Raw genomic sequence first — 22,074 nt, 5'->3', positions numbered from 1 at the left:
GATCATCAGATTGGCTCACAAGAGGTGCATTTCCATCCTCAGGTGTGTCAGGAAACGTGATATGGTTAAACTTTCCAATCTCCCTCACTCCTCACAGAACCAGATGGCATTGGTTCCCATGTTCTCAAAGCCTGCAGTGCTGCTCTTGCTTCTCGTTTCAACATGTTCATCACCTTAGGCCAAGTATTGTCTGCTTGGAGTAAAGCAAACGCCAATCCCACACACAAGTAAGGTGCCAAAATAGCTCTCCTCAACAACAGACCTGCAAGGTCAAGGAATCAATCTTTGCAGCTGACAAGTTTTTCCTTTTCTCAAACAGCCGAATCTCTGATCAGTTTGGATTATGTCCCGATCACAACTTTGGTGGTGCTTTCGTATCCCTCTTTACAATGGATCGAGGCCCTGATCCTTTAGTTTAACTTTCCAGGGTTGTCTTCCCAAACATATCTAAAGCATTCAAAAGTGTGGCACCCTGTTCTGCTTGGCAATGTTTTCACCTTGCCGACTTCCTCTGCTTATGCAATCATTGCATATCCCAAAATGGAATCCTGTCATCTTTTCTCCCAGTGAAGGTTGGAGTTCCCCAAGGCAGCACGTTTGAATAATGTCTTGTTCCTCATTTACTTAAATGACCTCTGATGCCTTGTAAACACTCAAAAAAAAAATCCTCTTTGCAGACTACTGTACTCAATTTGATCGCATACTGTACCTCATTCAAACAACAAGAATGTTTGTTACAGTTGCTTCTCTCTCTGCATATATGAAAAGGGTCAGATGTTGATCTGACAAATTAACATACCATTCAATCCACGCAAATCTCAAACTCTCCAGCCTGTCTATCTGGAAGGACCATCTCATAAAAATACTTCTTAATACATTTCCAAAATCAACCAGAAAAAGAGGTTCAAGCTCTTGAACTTCTGGGCCTTAACATTAGTCATAACATTTCCAGGGTAGACCATGCATCAAAGCTGACCCCAATGGCAGATAAGGACTGGGCATCTTCCATTGCATGAGGTCCTTCCTTCATAAATATGAGCTTCTCATGACCGACAAAGCCTTTGTCCATAACTCAATGGAACACAACTATTCCCGATAGGCCAGTGGTGCCCCATTCTCCCTTCTTACTTCTCTCTCCTGAATGCTTTGGAATCCAAAGCTCTCAGCATCATGAATATCTTCCACAAAGAAGCTGAAGCACAAAGTTTGCTGATCTCCCATTGTAGAATGGTGGCCTCTCCATTTTCTACAGCCTCTTTTCCAGTCTTTCTCCCTCTGTCCTTTCAGCCCCCCCCCCCCCCAGTTCAAGGATGCACAAGCTTTTCCAGGAAACCCCTCCAATTTCAACTCCCCAAAATCCAGGCTTACTGCATACACCCACTTCCTTGTTGCACTTTTCTACCACTTGTGGAACCACATTCCTGAAGCAGTGTGATCCCAACTCTTCCCTCCAGGCAACTATCACCAAGCACCTTGATCCAATCCTATCCAAGCTCTTTTACTCAAAGGTTACCATGTTCCTCTCCTCTAACAATTCCTTCCATCATTCACTTGCTAGTTATGTCTAACTGTTGTCCCACTATCTGCAAGTTGCCAATCTTACCTCAGTCGCATGAGCTTCTTGCACTTCCGTGAACACAGATGTTTACAAAAAAGAAAATTGCCATTTTCAAGCTGAGTGTACATCTTGACTGCTGGGAGTGGTTTGATAGCAATGGGGGTAAAATAGACAATAAATGCATGTGAAATTATTAGATTGTAAATGATCACTCAATTCATCAAACTCTGATCATCCTTCCTTTATAGTCAGGGAGCAAGGGTTTTTTTTATATATATATATATATATATATATATATATATATATATATATATATATATATATATATATATATATATATATATCTATCTATCTATCTATCTATCTATCTATCTATCTATCTATCTATCTATCTATCTATCTATCTATCTATCTATCTATCTATCTATCTATATATATATATATATATATATATATATATATATATATATATATATATATATATATATATATATATATATATATAGTGGGGAGAACAAGTATTTGATACACTGCCAATTTTGCAGGTTTTCCCACTTACAAAGCACATAAAGGTCTGTAATTTTTATCATAGGTACACTTCAACTGTGAAAGACGGAATCTAAAACAAAAATCCTGAAAATCACATTGTATAATTTTTAAATAATTAATTTGTATTTTATTGCATGAAATAAGTATTTGATCACCTACCAACCAGTAAGAATTCTGGCTCTCACAGACCTGTTAGTTTTGTCTTTAAGAAGCCCTCCCATTCTCCACTCATTACCTGTAATAACTGCAACTGTTTGAACTTGTAATATGCATAAAAGACAGCTGTCCACACTAAATCAATCAGACTCCAACCTCTCGACAATGCGCAAGACCAGAGAGCTGTCTAAGGACATCAGGGACAAAATTGTAGACCTGCACAAGGCTGGGATGGGCTACAGTACAATAGGCAAGCAGCTTGGTGAGAAGGCAACAACTGTTGGTGCAATTATTAGAAAATGGAAGAAGTGCAAGATAAGTCGATCTCCCTCGGTCTAGGGCTCCATGCAAGATCTCACCTTGTGGAGCCTCAATGATCATGAGAAAGGTGAGGGATCAGCCCAGAACTACATGGCAGGACCTGGTCAATGACCTGAAGAGAGCTGGGACCACAGTATCAAAGAAAACCATAAGTAACACACTACGCCGTCATGGATTAAAATCCTGCAGCGCACGTAAGGTCCCTCTGCTCAAGCCAGCGCATGTCCAGGCCTGTCTGAAGTTTGCCAATGACCATCTGGATGATCCAGAGGAGGAATAGGAGAAGGTCATGTGGTCTGATGAGACCAAAATAGTGCTTTTTGGTTTAAACTCCACTCGCTGTGTTTGGAGGAAGAAGAAGGATGAGTACAACCCCAAGAACACCATCCCAACTGTGAAGCATGGATGTGGAAACATCATTCTTTGGGGATGCTTTTCTGCAAAGGGGACAGGACGACTGCACCGTATTGAGGGGAAGATGGATGGGGCCATGTATCGCGATATCTTGGCCAACAACCTCCTTCCCTCAACAAGAGCATTGAAGATGGGGCGTGGCTGGGTCTTCCAGCATGACAACGACCCGAAGCACACAGCCAGGGCAACTAAGGAGTGGCTCCGTAAGAAGAATCTCAAGGTACTGGAGTGGCCTAGCCAGTCTCCAGACCTGAACCCAATAGAAAATCTTTGGAGGGAGCTGAAAGTCTGTGTTGCTCAGTGACCGCCCCAAAACCTGAAGGATCTGGAGAACATCTGTATGGAGGAGTGGGCCAAAATCCCTGCTGCAGTCTGTGCAAACCTGGTTAAGAACTACAGGAAATGTCTGATCTCTGTAAATGCAAACAAAGGTTTCTGTACCAAATATTAAGTTCTGTTTTTCTGATGTATCAAATACTTATTTCATGCAATAAAATGCAAATTAATTATTTAAAAATCATACAATGTGATTTTCAGGATTTTTGTTTTAGCTTCCGTATTTCACAGTTGAAGTGTACCTATGATAAAAATTAGACCTTTATGTGCTTTGTAAGTGGGAAAACCTGAAAAATTGGCAGTGTATCAAATACTTGTTCTCCCCACTGTAGGACCCCCCCAAAACCTGGTAAAAAACCTGGTAAAAAACCCCCCCAAAAAAAACAAAAAAAAACCTTTTTTGTGATTAAAGTAAACAAGGTCCATAATATCTTCATTGAGGTCTAAAGTAACAGAAAATGTGTTTCCATTGTTAATTTGGTAGTGGGCACCAGCAGTGATGTCAATATAAAATAAGTGACACAATTGAGTCATCTTCAGGATGCAAGTGATATGACATTAAAAAAAAAAGTTATATCCACCCATTTCTGGGCTAAGCAAGTAAAAAACAATTATTTAATTACTGTGTTTAGGTTCAGAACAATACAAACACCGTTTCAAATAAAATGCCGTCATATTTTATTTTTAAAAAGCCAAAAATAAACAAATGCACAAGCCAATGGTTATACATCCCAGTTTCCAATAATGAATTAAATGGAAGTATGGTATGTGATTTGCTGACATTTTAATCAGAACAATAACTATAATTTTATCTCATTCCAAATGAAGGTTAATCATGAATTTCTCCAGTCATGATGTGCTCTCGTGCAAACACCAAATCCATTCAGATATCCATCTGATTTTAGTCAAAGGTTCCTTCCTCCTTATCAGACAACAGGACAATGGATGGATCTTTGTCACCACAGTTGTTGCGGGAGTTGCCAGTCAAAAAAAAACACACGCACACACGTTTGGGATGTGCATATAATGTGCAATGAGTATTGCCCTGTAAAATGTCTATTTTCACAATTGAGCACAGCTTTTTTGAGAAGTTTGGCTCCTCCAAATAGCACATACAGATCTTATTTGAGGTCAGTTGCATGCATTTCAGCATCTTTAATGGCAGCAACTGGGGTTAACTTTAACCTCACTCTCTATGACTCATTGGCCCTTTAAGTGGCTCAAAACTCAATGTCAGGATGGTTTTCTAAGATCTGTTCCTTCAATATCCGTCTGGTAATTGTTGGTTGCAGAAGACCATTGACATGACTGACATTTGTGTACAAAACTACTGAAGGGATGCAAAGCTGATAGCATTTCCATTCCTTGAAAAAGATGAACAACTTGATTCAAGTCTCTCATCAATTCCACATTACTATCATTCTTCAGTTCAAAAAAAAACAACAAAAAAACCCTGTTGGTGGCATAAAACGTGCTCAATGTGTGGTCCAACGGTTTCTTTGATGGATAACATCAATGGCATGTGCATCAGATTGGCTTATAGTTATAGCGCATCGGCACACTTCAAATTTGTTGTTGATACCAATTTGTCAACAGAAGCTTTAAGAATTGATGTGAAGAGTCTTCAGTCGATTTCATCTTCATCACAAAAGAAAGTCATATATAGCTGACACAGAACATCAACACATGGTGCTGATCAGCTTCCTAATACGAGCACCCATGTCGGGTTTTCTCCTTTCGTTAATGTCTTTTGCATGAGGAATGTGCTCCATCTATGCCCATTGTCTCCTGACAAAATGATTTCTTTCCATTTCACCTTCTTCCCAAATCCTCATTTCTTTGAACAACTATTTCTTCTGCAGTGACATTTTCCAGTCTTCTGCTTATTTCAGGGAAGATCCATCTCCAGAGTGCTCTCTCTTTTATAGTTGAACATTATTTTGTAGTTTGTAAGAGAAACAACCAGCTTCTAGAGACTCTACTTCCTGACAAACCAATAACTTGGAGAATAAAAACAAATCGGTTTCCAGGTGGCACTACACACAGAAGACACATCTAATCTTCTCCAATCACACACAGACCAGGGGTACCTCAAATTTGACTTTGTTCTCCACATTGCCAGAACAAAAAAAAAAGAAAAAAAAAAAAAAAGAGGAATTGAAGTTCAGTCCAATTACGACAACCACAAGTACACCCACTACAACTACTATAACAACAAACTAATATTGAGGGGTTGGAAACGATTAGAGGGAGTTGAAAGACTCAGGGGAGATAAAGGAGAAGAAGAACTATGGTTATAACAAAAAAAATTTTGGTACTAAAAATGGCAAGAGCCTGGGATTATACAAGACATATAGGTGGGAGATTGCAGATTTTATCGGTATGAAAACGTCAAACGTCATAATGACAGAATCGTATTGCTATTTGAAGTAGGTAATTAATTTGCTGTACACATCAAATAATAGGTCAATGATATGAACAATGTTTTCAAATCCTAATCAGGATTGTTAAAAGATTTCAAACATGATAACCATAATCAAGGAATATATAGTAAGAAGATGAACTAAAAGGCAAAAAAGAAAAAGAACAATAACAATGAAACATCAGGTGGCCATCTCGAGGACGTCATCAAATTCATCTGCCATGGTATCTGGAATGGAAACGTATTTTCTGTTAGCTAACTAGCCTTTTATTATAAAAACAAAAAAGTAGTTGGGTTGCTTTAATCACAAAAAGGCCCATGGTATTACACGTGCCCCCTGACTATGAAGTTGAAGGATATTGCTCACCTCCACCTTTGTTTCACTATTTGCCATCCTTGGAATCAATTTCACATTCAATATTATTCTTCCTTCTTGGAGCTCATGATAACAGCTTGCATTCAACCATTTCCTACTCACTATATTTTGTATTTGCTCATTAAGATTTCTGTCCCATCTCCACCGGTTAGTCCACCTCAAACAAGTATGCAAACCTTACATATTCTACGATGTTCCTCTTTCATGGATTTTCCATTAGTTATATACTTTTAAGAAAGAATTATACTGTATTAGTTTTAAACCACAGAAAGACGGACACTTTATTCAGTCCTCCGTAACATATCTTCCCCTCCAAAATAAAGTCATCATTTCACTTCTCCAACTACACACAGACAATGACAACCTCATCTTTCCTCTTTCCATCCATGACTCAAACAGTTAAGAAACAGAGGTGAAAGGTCATGTTGCATTTGAAGTGCTACATATACAAAGTTTAATGTCAATTGCAAGCTTGAAAGTAATTGCCCGTTTTCATGGTACTTCTGCAGTGCTTCATAGATGAGCAGAAAGACCGATAACAAAAAAAAGAAAAAAAAAAAGCCATCCCAAAATTGTAAATAAAAATAATTAAAAAATATATACAAAAATAAGTTTAAAAAAAATTAACTGAACACACTAACACAATACAATAATCTACAACTGAGAGACATCGATGGCTCAGGAATGATTAAAAAAATAGACTGGGTAAAATATTTGAATGAAAATAAAAGATGCATGAAGGAGGGTGAAATTTAAGGTTGTCGACTTTCAAGTTAGATGAGGAAACAACATTTAAGAGGTTAAAAAACAAAAAGTGAACACTCGAGATACGTAGGTTGAGAGAATATCAGAGCATAAATAAACAGGTGATGAGAATAAGAGAAAGGAAGAGGGTGGAGGAAAAGAAAAAGCAGGGTGAGGAAGAGGGCAAGGGCAAGGAAGGGGCAGGAGAGGAGGAGGTGGTTGGGCGAGGCTGGAGAGGAGGGAGGACGAGGGTGGAGAGGAGGTAGGACGAGGGTGGAGAGGAGGTAGGACGAGGGTGGACAGGAGGTAGGACGAGGGTGGAGAGGAGGTAGGACGAGGGTGGAGAGGAGGTAGGACGAGGGTGGAGAGGAGGTAGGACGAGGGTGGACAGGAGGTAGGACGAGGGTGGAGAGGAGGTAGGACGAGGGTGGAGAGGAGGTAGGACGAGGGTGGAGAGGAGGTAGGACGAGGGTGGAGAGGAGGCAGGACGAGGGTGGAGAGGAGGAGGCAGGACGAGGGTGGAGAGGAGGAGGCAGGACGAGGGTGGAGAGGAGGAGGCAGGACGAGGGTGGAGAGGAGGAGGCAGGACGAGGGTGGAGAGGAGGAGGCAGGACGAGGGTGGAGAGGAGGAGGCAGGACGAGGGTGGAGAGGAGGAGGCAGGACGAGGGTGGAGAGGAGGAGGCAGGACGAGGGTGGAGAGGAGGTAGGACGAGGGTGGAGAGGAGGAGGCAGGGCGAGGGTGGAGAGGAGGAGGCAGGGCAAGGGTGAGGGAGGAGAGGAGGAGGCAGGGTGAGGGAGGAGAGGAGGAGGTAGGGTGAGGGAGGAGAGGAGGAGGTAGGGTGAGGGAGGAGAGGAGGAGGTAGGGTGAGGGAGGAGAGGAGGAGGTAGGGTGAGGGAGAGGTCGCAGGTATGGCGAGGAAGAGGGTGCGGGTGAGGGTGAGGGTGGCGAGGAGGAGGCAGGGCGAGGAAGAGGACGGAGAGGAGAGAGTGGAGGAGGCAGGGCGAGGAAGAGGGCAAGGGAGAGGGCAAGGGCGGAAAGGAGGGGACAGGGCGAGGAAGAGGACAGAGATGAGGCGGCAGGGCAAGGAAGAGGGCACATGCAAGGGTGAAGGTGGAGAGGAGGAGGTAGGGTGAGAAAGAGGGTGCGGGTGAGGGCGAGGGCAGAGAGGAGGCAGGGCGAGGGCGGAAGCGAAGAGGGCGAGGGCGGAAGCGAAGAGGGCGAGGGCGAGGAAGAGAGGAGGGGGCAGGGCAGGAAGAGAGGAGTAGGAAGGGTGAGGAAGAGAGGAGTAGGAAGGGTGAGGAAGAGAGGAGTAGGAAGGGTGAGGAAGAGAAGATGAGGCAGGGCGAGGGCGACCGAGAGGAAGAAGGAAGAGGGCGAGGGCGACCGAGAGGAAGGAGGAAGAGGGCGAGGGCGACCGAGAGGAAGGAGGAAGAGGGCGAGGTGACCGAGAGGAATGAGGAAGAGGGCGAGGGCGACCGAGAGGAATCAGGAAGAGGGCGAGGGCGACCGAGAGGAATGAGGAAGAGGGCGAGGGCGACCGGGAGGAAGAAGAAGGCGAGGTTTTCCGAGAGGAAGAGGAAGATGAAGAGGGTGACCGAGAGGAAGAGTAAGAGGGCGAGGGCGACCGAGAGGAAGAGGAAGAGGGCGAGGGCGACCGAGAGGAAGAGGAAGAGGGCGAGGGCGACCGAGAGGAAGAGGAAGAGGGCGAGGGCGACCGAGAGGAAGAGTAAGAGGGCGAGGGCGACCGAGAGGAAGAGTAAGAGGGCGAGGGCGACCGAGAGGAAGAGTAAGAGGGCGAGGGCGAGGGCGACCGAGAGGAAGAGTAAGAGGGCGAGGGCGACCGAGAGGAAGAGGAAGAGCAAGAGGGCGACCGAGAGGAAGAGGAAGATCAAGAGGGCGATCGAGAGGAAGAGGAAGAGGGCGAGGGCGAGGGCGACCGAGAGGAAGAGGAAGAGGGCGAGGGCGACCGAGAGGAAGAGTAAGAGGGCGAGGGCGACCGAGAGGAAGAGTAAGAGGGCGAGGGCGACCGAGAGGAAGAGTAAGAGGGCAAGGGCGACCAAAAGGAATAGGAAGAGGGCGAGGGCGAGGGCGACCGAGGGGAAGAGGAAGAGGGCGAGGGCGACCGAGAGGAAGAGGAAGAGGCGGACTGCGAGAGGGTCGCAGAGATGTAGAGGAGGAGAGCGAGGGTGACAGAGGAGGAGAAAGAAGGTGAGGGCGAGGGGCAACAAAGACAGAGGAAGAAAGAAGGCGAGGGCGAGGGCGAGGGCGAGAAAGACAGAGAGGGAAGAAAGAGGGCGACAAAGACAGAGAGGAAGAAGGGAGGGCGAGTGCGACAAAGACACAGAGACACAGAGACAGAGACAGAGACAGAGAGCAAGACAGAGACACAGACAGAGAGCAAGACAAGACACAGACAGAGAACAAGACAAGACACAGACAGAGAACAAGACACAGACACAGACAGAGAGCAAGACAAGACACAGACAGAGACAGAGAGCAAGACAAGACACAGACAGAGACAGAGAGCAAGACAAGACACAGACAGAGACAGAGAGCAAGACAAGACACAGACAGAGACAGAGAGCAAGACAAGACACAGACAGAGACAGAGAGCAAGACAAGACACAGACAGAGACAGAGAGCAAGACAAGACACAGACAGAGACAGAGAGCAAGACAAGACACAGACAGAGACAGAGAGCAAGACAAGACACAGACAGAGACAGAGAGCAAGACAAGACACAGACAGAGACAGAGAGCAAGACAAGACACAGACAGAGACAGAGAGCAAGACAAGACACAGACAGAGACAGAGAGCAAGACAAGACACAGACAGAGACAGAGAGCAAGACAAGACACAGACAGAGACAGAGAGCAAGACAAGACACAGACAGAGACAGAGAGCAAGACAAGACACAGACAGAGACAGAGAGCAAGACAGAGAGACACACACAGAGACAGAGAGCAAGACAGAGAGACACACACAGAGACAGAGAGCAAGACAGAGAGACACACACAGACATAGGTGACAGTGATAGATAGATGGGATAGGGATAGGGATAGATAGGGATAGGGATAGATAGGGATAGGGATAGATAGGGAGGGATAGGGATAGATAGGGATAGGGATAGATAGGGATAGGGATAGATAGGGATAGGGATAGATAGGGATAGGGATAGATAGGGATAGGGATAGATAGGGATAGGGATAGATAGGGATAGATAGGGATAGGGATAGGGATAGATAGGGATAGGGATAGATAGGGATAGGGATAGATAGGCATAGGGATAGATAGGGATAGGGATAGATAGGGATAGGGATAGATAGGGATAGGGATAGATAGGGATAGGGATAGATAGGGATAGGGATAGATAGGGATAGGGATAGATAGGGATAGGGATAGATAGGGATAGGGATAGATAGGGATAGGGATAGATAGGGATAGGGATAGATAGGGATAGGGATAGATAGGGATAGGGATAGATAGGGATAGGGATAGATAGGGATAGGGATAGATAGGGATAGGGATAGATAGGGATAGGGATAGATAGGGATAGGGATAGATAGGGATAGGGATAGATAGGGATAGGGATAGATAGGGATAGGGACAGATAGGGATAGGGATAGATAGGGATAGGGATAGATAGGGATAGGGATAGATAGGGATAGGGATAGATAGGGACAGGGATAGATAGGGATAGGGATAGATAGGGATAGGGATAGATAGGGATAGGGATAGATAGGGATAGGGATAGATAGGGATAGGGATAGATAGGGATAGGGATAGATAGGGATAGGGATAGATAGGGATAGGGATAGATAGGGATAGGGATAGATAGGGATAGGGATAGATAGGGATAGGGATAGATAGGGATAGGGATAGATAGGGATAGGGATAGATAGGGATAGGGATAGATAGGGATAGGGATAGATAGGGATAGGGATAGATAGGGATAGGGATAGATAGGGATAGGGATAGATAGGGATAGGGATAGATAGGGATAGGGATAGATAGGGATAGGGATAGATAGGGATAGGGATAGATAGGGATAGGGATAGATAGGGATAGGGATAGATAGGGATAGGGATAGATAGGGATAGGGATAGATAGGGATAGGGATAGATAGATAGGGATAGATAGATAGGGATAGATAGATAGGGATAGATAGGGATAGGGATAGATAGATAGGGATAGATAGATAGGGATAGATAGATAGGGATAGATAGATAGGGATAGATAGATAGGGATAGATAGGGATAGATAGGGATAGATAGGGATAGATAGGGATAGATAGGGATAGATAGGGATAGATAGGGATAGATAGGGATAGATAGGGATAGATAGGGATAGATAGGGATAGATAGGGATAGATAGGGATAGATAGGGATAGATAGGGATAGATAGAGATAGAGAGAGAGAGAGAGAGAGAGAGAGAGAGAGGAGACACACACAGACATAGGAGACGGACACAGAACACAGACACAGAGCACAGACACAGAGCACAGACACAGAGCACAGACACAGAGCACAGACACAGAGCACAGACACAGAGCACAGACACGGGCACAGACACGGGCACAGACACGGGCACAGACACGGGCACAGACACGGGCACAGACACGGGCACAGACACGGGCACAGACACGGGCACAGACACGGGCACAGACACGGGCACAGACACAGATAAAACAAATAAATTAAGGTTGTAGAAAAGGGAGAAGTTAAAGTTTGTAAGAAAAGAGGCATGCAAAACATGTCAAAGCTTCGAAGGAAAGCTGACAGTGGCAGACTCACCTAATTATGCCATCCCAAGAGCCTCAATATGGCTTCTTGTCATTCTTCGAGCGTTTTAGCTGCACCTTGAGGCGTTTCATGCCAATCTGAAAGCCATTCATTGCTTGTATGGCTGACTGAGCAGAATGAGGATTGTCATAGCTTACAAAGCCTGGAAAGATAAATGGGCACAAGAAGAAGAATATCTTCTTATTATAGTTATTAATATTGTGATGACAAGGATTTACTAAGGATCAGAAAGGTTTGTGTCAGACTTGACAATTGATGTAATTTGTCACTCTTGAGTGTAAAAATAAGCTTGGACTGATTCTCATATGTTAAGCCAATGACTCGACATCATGATGCATGGAAAGCAAGGTACGAGAGAACCAATGCACAACAGCAACATTATGTCACTCCCCAAAAACTTAAATTTTAGCTTCAAAATCCACCAAAGAAGGGCAATTTCATGCAGGAAGGGTCAAACTAGAAATCAAATAAAAATTGACCACATTCCAAGTCACACGCTCAGCAAAATGCACAACACAAATACAGACTTTACATGCTCAGTTAATCATAATACCCAGTTATTGGGCATTTGTTACAAATGTACAAACGTTTACACACCACTACATACCAAAGCACTTGCTGATTTTGGTCACACGATCTATGAAGACCTTTGCAGAGACAACATTCCCAAATGGCACGAACATCTGAACAAGATCTGCATCACCAAACTCTTGAGGCACGTGGTACACAAAGAGATTAGCACCCTCAGGGCCTACCCAGAAGAGACAACAAAAAAACAAACCACACGTAGAAAATGTCACCATGAACAATGAACAAACAAAAATAAATAAATAAATCAAAATACAGTGTTGTTTTACAAACATGTGCAACATGGCGATCATTAATGGAAATACACTCGGCCACTGGAACAACTGGCGTAAAACTTAAAAGTAAAACTTGACATTTCAAAGGATGCAAGTTATTGCATATGAATATTCTCTCAATTTTCATTCACATCCTAATATGACAAACACTCCATGAAGCAGTAAATAAAAAGCAATGAAGTTTTCAACAATTTCTGTGGACACAGCCAACAATTTGGCTGTGGAAAGCATGTGATGTGCTGCCATTTTAGATGACCCATGTTTAGGCATTACAACTCGGCCAAGACCAGTTTTTTTTTTGTTTGTTTGTTTGTTCTGGCTAGGCCCACCAAAAAAATAAAAAACTCAATTTTAGACTTCCAGACTAGTTTTGAATGAATAAATGCCACAAAAGCTCAAGTGCAAAAAATGATGGTTTGCATTTTCATTTCTATGAAGCAGATTATCTACTCAAGCCACTAATCCAGTAGTCAGTCAGTTTCCATCGCTAATGTACAAAAGAAAGCTCAATTACTTTGTTCATGATACTATTCTAATCCACATCAGCTCAGAGGTCAAGGACGTATTGGAAAGGAGTACTGGACATCAACCAGTGATGTTTTAAAAAAAAGAGGGAGAAATGGATGAACGATTTCAAAATGGAGGAAGTGGGGTGTTCTTCATGTACAAAAAACAACAACTTTCAAAACATGAATGCACAATTACCATTCAGGTAATGCAGTTCATTGTATATTTGTCCATAATCAAATGAAGAAAACACGAAATGATTATTTAATGAATACATGTTGAGTTAAGGTTCAATAACCTTTTACAGATAAAAAGTAAGAAGTTGGTACACAGAATCATTTTTGGCCCACCCCATGCTTGTGGTGTGGTCAAAAACCAAACAATGCAATTATGGGCACATTTTTAATGAAACTTTGTATAAGCAATCAATATTGGAGGATGCAAGAAATATGTAATGATTGTTTGAGTGTGACCTCTGGTTCATACAAGATTTTATTTATTTTAACTAAATATTTGATATTGGGTCATTGACCTGAATGCAAAGCACTACTTCTGGTGGAAATTTGATATTGGGTCATTTCTGGTGGAACATTTTGCCATCTTTCATCTTTGCTTTAGGGAGGAAGCGTAGGGATTTGCCATAGCAGACCATCGACTGCGCTGTAGTTTTGATCTAATTTTGACAATTTTTTCAGAACACATTGGCTTGGCTTCAAAATAAAATAATTTTTAAAAGGATCATTTATAACACGTAGTTTTTGTTGTGCTCCTTCCATGTGCTTTTAATACAGTGCTTTCAGGAAGTATTCACACCCCTTGACTTTTGTCACATTTTGTGTAACAGCCTAAATTTAAAATGAATTAACTTTCAACTTTTTTGTCACCGATATATACAAAATACCCCATAATGACAAAGTGAAAACATGGTTTTAGAAATTTTTACAAATTTATTAAACATGAAAAGCTGAAATGTCTTTTGTCAATAAGTATTCAACCCCTTTGCGATGACACTCCAAATTGAGCTCAGGTGCATCCAATTTCCTTTGATCATCCTTGAGATGTCTCTACAACATGACTGGAGCCCCACCTGTGGCCAATTCAATTGATTGGACATGATTTAGAAAGAAACACACCTTTCTATAAAAGGTCCCACAGGTGACAGTGCATGTCAGAGCAGAAACTCTACCATGAAGTCCAAGGAACTGCCCGTGAAAGTCAGAGATATATTTGTGAGGAGGCATAGATCTGGGGAAGGGTATAAATCAATTTCTAGAGTGTTGAAAGTTCCCATAAGCACAGTGAGCTCCAACATTAGGAAATGGAAAGAATAGTGAACTGCCCAGACTCTTCCGAGAGCTGGCTGTCCAACTAAACTGAGCAACTGGGCCAGAAGGACTTGGGTCACGAAGGTCACCAAGAACCGAATGACCACTCAGACAGAACTACAGAGTTCTTTGGCCGAGATGGGAGAACTTGCTGGAAGGACAACAATCTCTGCAGCACTTCACAATTGAACTCTCTGACATGAATGCAAAGCGCTACTTCTGGCAGAAACCGAGCACAGCTCATTACCCATCGAACACCATCCCTACCATGAAGCGTGATGGCATAATCATGCTTTGGTGAGGCTTTTCAACGGTAGGGACAGGGAGACTTACAAGGATAAAGGAAACAATGAATAGAGCCAAATACAGGTAAATCCTTGAGGAGAACCCGCTTTAGAATGCAAAAGACCTGAGACTGCGGCAAAGATTGATGTTCTAACAGGACAATGACCCCAAGCATAAAACGAAAGCAACACTGGAATGGCTTCAGAACAAGGACATGAAAGTCGTTGAGTGGCTCAGCCAAAGCCCAGACTTGAATCCTATTGAGAATCTGTGAAAACACTTGAAGATTGCTGTTCACCAACAATCCCCATGCAACTTGACAGAGCTTGAGAAAAAATCCCCAAATCCAAATGGGCAAAGATGACACAGACATACCCAAGAAGATTCGAAACTGTAATCGCTGCCTAAGGCACTTCTACAAAGTATTGACTCAGGGGTTTGAACACTTATTGATGCAAGACATTTCAGCTCGCAGCCAGAAGAGACATAAATATCACTGCCAAGGTAAGTGAATCTCCACATGACCTCAACATCCTCACCACAAACAGGTAAAGACAAGATAGCAGCATTCAAGATGTCATTGAAAGACTGAATCTTAGTTGACACAGGAAACACATCATTCCAGCGGCTCAGACTCCTAATTCAGCACCTCAAGGGCCCCCAAAAGGATATCCAGTCTCCGCAAATATGACTGCATCATCTGCAAAATGAAGGTCAGAGATTTTGGCATTCCCAAATGACGCACCACAGCTTGATCTCTCCTCCATCCTCCCCAGAATCCAATTGATAGAAGCACTGAAAAGTGTGTGGGGTGGGGGGGGGCAGTACCACACCCCGGACGAACTCCAGTAACAACTGGAAATAAGTCTGAGATTGTATCACCACATCTCACAGCACTCTCAGTACCAGAGGAAAGTTCAGACATCACATTGATCAGTTTTGGTGGCACACCACAAAGACCAAGAATCCTCCAGAGGGCATAACGATACATCAAATTGAACACTTTGCAGAGATCAGCATAGGCTGAAAGCAGCCCCTGCCAAAACTCTCATCTGTGTTGGGTGAGGACCGGAAGGGCAAGGATACGGTCAATCGTTGACCTCTGATGTAAAGCCTGACTGCTCTGGGCTCTGGTGCTCAAGCAGATGGAGGCGAACCCCATCAACAATTATCTGAGCAAAGACCTTGCCCGGCACTGAGAGCAGCGTCATCCCTCGGTAGTTGTTGCAGTCCTGGCAATCACCCTTCCCTTTCCACAGAAGGACAACAAGGCCCCTATTTCAGTCAGTTGGGATGATGCCTGTGTTCCAAGCAGAGCACAGAACTGCATGCAACAACATGAGTACAGCATTTCCACAGGCTTTGAGAAGTTCAGCATGGATGCCACAGATCACAGGAGCTTTACCCCATTTCATCCAGTTCACTGCAGCCTGGGTTCCCACAAACGACGGTGGATCACAGTTGATTGGAGTCAGCAATAGGCATAGTAACACCCCTGATATTCAACTCAACAGCTGGTGGATCAGCCTGTTACAGCCGCTCAAAGTCAAAGGACCCAGCGGGCCTTCACTTCAGACTCCTCAACCACCCTCCGCTACAACTGCAGTACACCGAGGGATGGGCTTGGAGGAATGCAATGCACGAATTGCCCTTTAAGTGTGACGATAATCACTTGACCACAGGTGATGCTCTACCCCCTCACAGATTCCTCGCACATAGGCCTCCTTGTCCGCCCTCAGCACACGTACAGTTTTATGCCTCATCACCCTGAGTAGCTCAGCTCTGCCATTCAGCCTGGCCCTGCGACTCTGGTCAATGGTATCCAGTGTCCCTTGAGACCCAAAATTCTTCTTTGCCTGACGGTGAGTTCCAAGACATCCACCAGAAATATTGGGGATGGTGGCCTTGAAAGCACTCCAACTCTTCAATATTCCCCAATGCACCCAGACCCCCCCCCCCAAATCCCCACTCAGCCTGTTCACAAACTCAGCTACACTCTCATCCTTGAGCTTGCCAACATCCGGCCTTAGCTGGGATGGTACCATTCTCCCGGATTTAAGCTGCAATTTCAGAGTTGCTACAACCAGCCTATGATCGGTATTGAGGAACTGCACTCCAGCCGACCCTGCAGTTCTGGATCATCCTCCAGCGACCATCAACGAGCACATGGTCAATCTCTGTTGCCACACCACCAGCGTTGGAATACTAAGTCCAGCGATGAGCCTATGGGTGCTGAAACCATGAACCACCCACCCTGAGTCCACAACTTCTTGCAAAGTCAAGGAACATAGTGCTGTTCTGGCTCCATTGAAATCCCCCAAGACTAGAAGAGTATCTCGCCTGGGGCACTGATCAACTACAGACTCAAGCATGGCATAAAATGCTTCTTTCACAATGAGATCACTCGCCTCAATCGGAGCATATACAGAGACCAGGGAAACAACACCCAAGGAGTGATGAATCCTTCGTCTCATAACACGCTCTTTGACCGGTGTTACCTCAATTATCATTGGAATCAGCTTATTGGACACAGCTTCTCCAAATTTATGGGGCACTGCATGAATGGCAGAGCCACACCCCTGCAAGACCTGATTGAAACTTATGGCCACGTGCTGCATAGGAATGAATTAATCATCTGTGTGGAAGAACAAAGAGAAAAGCCTTTGTATGAAGCACAATTCACATTGTATTATGTCAAGCCTGGTACATTATTTTTAAGCAACTTCGATTTGAAAATTAATTTTATCTTTGACTGCACTTGTGTGATTGAATGGCTACCTAATGAGAGGATGGTATCCAATTGTGTTGTTCATCGTATTTAACATTCATACTAACAAGTGTACCATATAAACAAATGACATTGCTCAATAAATATTTGTGAAGAACCACCCTAACAAGGGGGAAATGTTTTTTTTTTTCACCATGAACCTATTACATGTCCACTTCAATGTAAACATGCATGCATCATTTGCATGCGAAATACTTGGACTCACCTTCCTTCTGACTACCATTGGTATTTAAGGAATATTGGGGCATATTCCTGCCTTGTCCTGGGTAGAGGTTTGCATACTGCTGCATCCCAGAGTATGCCTGAGCCATGGTGTCTGCACTGGATGATCCACTTAAATCTATAAAAAAATAAGATATGGTGAGAAAAGTTTGAACAAAATAAGAATATATTTGAAGTTTCAATTTTGAACTTTAGAAGAAGAGAACAACTTCGCAAAGAAAATTAACACACTTACCCAAACCTCCTGCAAGGGAACCAAGATGACCTCCACCCATGCCCATGCCCATGCCCATCCCCTGCCCACCACCTAATGGTAAACCATGACCTCTTGATCCCTGTGGGCCAGAGCCCATGCCTGGGCCATGAGAGAAGGGAGCAGAAACTTCAGAGATACACATACTTCATACATAAAGTACTGAACATGCAACAACATTTTTGGATCGATTTACCAGTTTTAGAGTTGAACATTTAACATTTTCAAAATAACTATTATACAACACATCAGATATGACAGAAAACACTTCAGTAAACAAAGATAACCTTAGATGCCAAGAGTAGAATTAACTGGGATGGCACTCAGTTGAGTCCGTCCCTCCGCCAGGCTAAAACAGCTTACGTTCTATATCCCACTGAAGAGGTCGGATCTGAATCCGGACGTTAACCAAAATAAAATCAGCTTGCTCTTGTCACCAAACCAACTCATCCACTTAATTTTGTCACAATTCGTCCACAAGTATTTGAGATATAATGCTATACCATAGTTTTTGGCCCCATCTCTCCATGGTGAAGAATAGCTTTAAAAATTATTATATCTGGATACAGATCTTCAGCAAAATCTAATCATTTCGTCCTTGTCCCACACCAAACTTCGTCCGAATCTGTCAACAACTTTTTGTGATTTCCTGTTCACAGAGACAAACAGACAGAGGGGTGACAACATAACCTCCCTCCACCTTCGATGGCCATGGTAATAACAAAGATGATAGATTAACTTTCCTATTCAATAGATCCCAATGCATTTGTTTAAAGGTTTCAAATTTGAAAAGTAATCAAATTGTTGAACACATACCATTATAATGGGAGAATTCACCACAGTTTGAGGGTCCAGAACCTAGACCTGGTAGGCAAGACATTCCACCTGATGCAGAGTTGCCAGAGTAGCCAGGCAAAGATTGCATAGAACCTGTGGAATAGTGGGTAAAATTATAAACATGCCAGTATAACCCCCAGCCTCCCATCCCACGTTCATTTCCACACCAGTGCTGATGCAAAAAAAATCACATTTGACTGCAGGACAATCAAGATACATTCCAACACTGATGCTTTGTCCAAAGAGTCAACGACAAATATTCATCAAAACAAACAACACAGACATTCCAGTTGGGATTGAAAAAAAAAATTTTTTAAAGAAAAAGAAAAAAGAAAAAGGAAAACCTTATAAACCACCCACCTCCACCCCCACCCTCCCCCAACATGCAAAGAATAAATAAATATATTGTTGCGGTTTTGGAAAGACCCCGGGAAGTTAAAATCAACGCAACAGGGATCCCGAGCAGAGTTAACTCCATTGCAATTGTTTTCAGATAAAATAACCCTGCCCCTCATATCAGTGGAACAGTGAAGATGCGTTGTGAATGTCGTTAGAGCGATCCCCTTTGTGCTCTTCCTCACTCTCAAATGCTCACTCTCCAACTTTGTGCTCTTCCCCATACTCAAACATCATTCCCCAACTCTATACTCAAACATAATTCTCGAAAGCTCATTCACCACTCCGTACTTGAATACGCTTCTCAAAGCACACACGACTCCATACTCTAATCACATTCAAATACCGCATTCTCAAGCTTCACTTCCAAACCGCTTCATTTCAACAGTGCTTTGACCGAGTAATCATTTCAGCGCGACAAGCGTCCTCCACACTGCACGACTCTGGGGACGAATTAACACCACTGGATCGTAGCACGCCAGCAAATCGGCGTGGCTGGATGCCAAGGAGCGGACATTGTTGGAGATAGTACGAAGGGTAATAAAGATCCTGGCAGAGCAGCTAGTAGAGAGATTCAGTCGGTGCTGGGTGCAGAGTCAGGAATTGAGAGTCAAGGAGGAATTCCAGTCCAAAGAGTGAGTGCTGAGCTCCAAAGTGCAGAGTTCCCGTCCAGAGAAGGACCTGGCCGATCGAGTCCTGCTGCCCAGCACCAAGCAGAGCAGTTGCTACACAGCGCCATGTGGAATGAGCACTGACCAAGCCAGCAGAACTGATCTCTCTTTTACACGTGATATACCTTTGCATCTTCCAGTGCATACACCGAATTTACTCACACTTTGAGCTCACGCTACACTGCACCTTCCACCACCGCACCAAACACCTTGAGCGATACGCGTGAGCCCGGGGTCGAAAACCATACCCTACAGACTTCTCTTCCCTCTGTCTATCCCCCTTTATTATCTAATTTCCCAGATGTATGAGGTGCCGATGTATTGTTTGGTGACAAGGTTGAAAGGGACTTGTGTGCATAAGGGATAAAATCTCTCATGTGACACTGCATATCCCTGTAAATACGTGCTCAAATAAACAGACCTGTTGTGTCCAACCTGCCTGCGTGTCTTTCCTCCATTGGTTCAATGTACCATGCAATTGGTAGACAGGAGTTTGCCACACTGTTTCACTACGATACACTTTAGCCAACGTTTCCACCGATGGTACATCGCTCAGCCATCCTAAACAATAAAGTGGAAACGTTGAGCACAGACCTCATCTGGGGTACCGAATCCACCAGGGAGGTAACAGGGAATTTGGACGCGAGGACTCCACCAAAATTGGTCATTTCAGATGGCATCTGTGGTTGCTAAGAGAATATACGGCGGCAAGTCAGCGACACGGTCAAAGGTCGGGAAACAGGTCCGAGAGGGGCCACTCGTAACAAAAAAAAAATATATATATATATATATATATATATATATATATGTATGTGTGTGTGAGAACAATAATATAATCAAAGCATAACCCTTTTGACTGGAATTCTTTGCCTCAACATTTGTTTCTTCAAGTCTCTTGCTTCTTTCAAACTCAAAATGAAAAAAAAAATTAAAAAAAAAACTTTTGTTTTGAAAACACTTCAAAATTTTTGATTTTTGGGTCTTTTGGGTCTTCGGTGCCTTTTGGGTCTTCAGGGTCTTTTGAGTTTCAGGTCTTTGGGGTCTTTAGGTATTAACGTTCAAACAGGATGTGATTAAATGGCATATAGTCTTCAACGCTTCCCAAAACACAAACACAAACTTCCTCATTTATTAGTTCGATGACCAAGTAGGCAAGAATCCCTGCCTCCAAGGGTGATGGCGAGCGGTCACTTCCCCGAGGCTGATTGATAGGCATGACGTCAGTAGGAGGCAGGTGATCAGAGAGGACAGGTAAGCAGCTCGTAGCAAGGAGGAATGCACGAGTGCAGAGTGAGGGATGCACGCGATCGAGAGAGAATGTAGCTTGGAGATGACCTGTAAGAACAGGGCTTTACGGCTGGCTTTCCTTCAACGCATGAAGAAGACTGCACGATTCTCAAATTTGTGCTGAGGAAATTTGGCTCACGTCGTGAAGCGAGACGCTGGCCATTGACTCTTGGCTGGTCTTACGAGACATGCCTCGAAGCCTCGTGTATGTCACATCAAAAGGGAGGGTGCCATTCCAAGCCGCACGGGGTCTTTGAGCCTTGGTGTTGAATACTTCCCACGAATTGCCTGATGAACGTTCCCGCTGCGAGAGAGCGACTTGATGCCATTTTGTGCGTGTCAACACGTGCATATTTAAGTGCCTCAATTCCACGTTCCAAAAAGACCATCTCTGAACCAAGCTAAGTGCCAGAATAAAGGAAGGATTTGCTTTTATTTTGTTTCCCCTTGTCTGCATTTCAGTCTGTGTGTAGAGGCGCCTCAACTTTAGGATTTATTTACTTCATGTTATTAATTATTATTATTATTATTATTATTATTATATTGATTACTGTTCCTTGTATATATTTCCATTGTCATTAAATTCCGCAGTTATTTCAAGTTGCTGTGGTGTCCGTGTATTTGTCGTGGCATTTGAGTATAAACCCTGTGCTGTGCTTCCCCGTGCCTCCGTCACTCCACCATTGCACCCCACCACTCTCGCACACGTTACCTCTGAGGATCAACTTGCTGAGGATCAGCAAAAATTAGTTTGCTTTAATGCACGCTCGAGGCGATACCAGAACCCAAAAGGAAGAAGAACCACCTTTCTAACCCACTGTTTTGTTCGTTTCTCGACTTTGCCCATTTCATATTATAAATAACCCGATGTATACACATGAAGCAATAACATGCGTACAGCGTATGTGCATATACAATACATTGTGATTATACACCTGGTATCATTCCAATTGCACTGG

At 43.7% G+C, this 22,074-nt stretch overlaps 2 protein-coding genes across 8 annotated transcripts in view; both read right to left on the bottom strand.

Annotated features, from left to right (window-relative positions):
• Positions 1-22,074, bottom strand: part of LOC147015231 (CUGBP Elav-like family member 2) — a 64,057-nt gene that overhangs the window by 6,189 nt on the left and 35,794 nt on the right. For 4 of the 7 annotated variants that reach the window (XM_085849790.1, XM_085849788.1, XM_085849791.1 and 1 more), the window contains 5 exons: positions 18,741-18,854; positions 17,907-18,026; positions 17,655-17,789; positions 12,289-12,432; positions 11,673-11,823 (listed from right to left, as the gene is read on the bottom strand). In XM_085849790.1, the coding sequence (XP_085705916.1) occupies positions 11,696-11,823; positions 12,289-12,432; positions 17,655-17,789; positions 17,907-18,026; positions 18,741-18,854 (641 nt within the window). In that variant the 3' untranslated portion in view covers positions 11,673-11,695. Of the gene's footprint in view, positions 1-3,988; positions 5,985-11,672; positions 11,824-12,288; positions 12,433-17,654; positions 17,790-17,906; positions 18,027-18,740; positions 18,855-22,074 lie in introns of those variants that run through there. The other 3 variants (XM_085849789.1, XM_085849795.1, XM_085849794.1) reach the window with 3 other exon arrangements.
• LOC147015232 (uncharacterized) lies at positions 5,991-8,766 on the bottom strand (the record flags this gene model as incomplete). The annotated part of the gene is made up of 1 exon (XM_085849100.1): positions 5,991-8,766. A coding segment is annotated over one exon (1,842 nt), but the record flags the coding sequence as incomplete, so codon positions are not given.

The sequence above is a fragment of the Eptatretus burgeri genome, chromosome 12 (genome assembly GCF_056783735.1).
Source record: "Eptatretus burgeri isolate ZD-2024b chromosome 12, Ebu_testis_v1, whole genome shotgun sequence".
Taxonomy (NCBI): Eukaryota; Metazoa; Chordata; class Myxini; order Myxiniformes; family Myxinidae; genus Eptatretus; species Eptatretus burgeri.
Note: the sequence above shows the minus strand (reverse complement) of the source record. Positions and strands in the feature narration are given on the sequence as shown.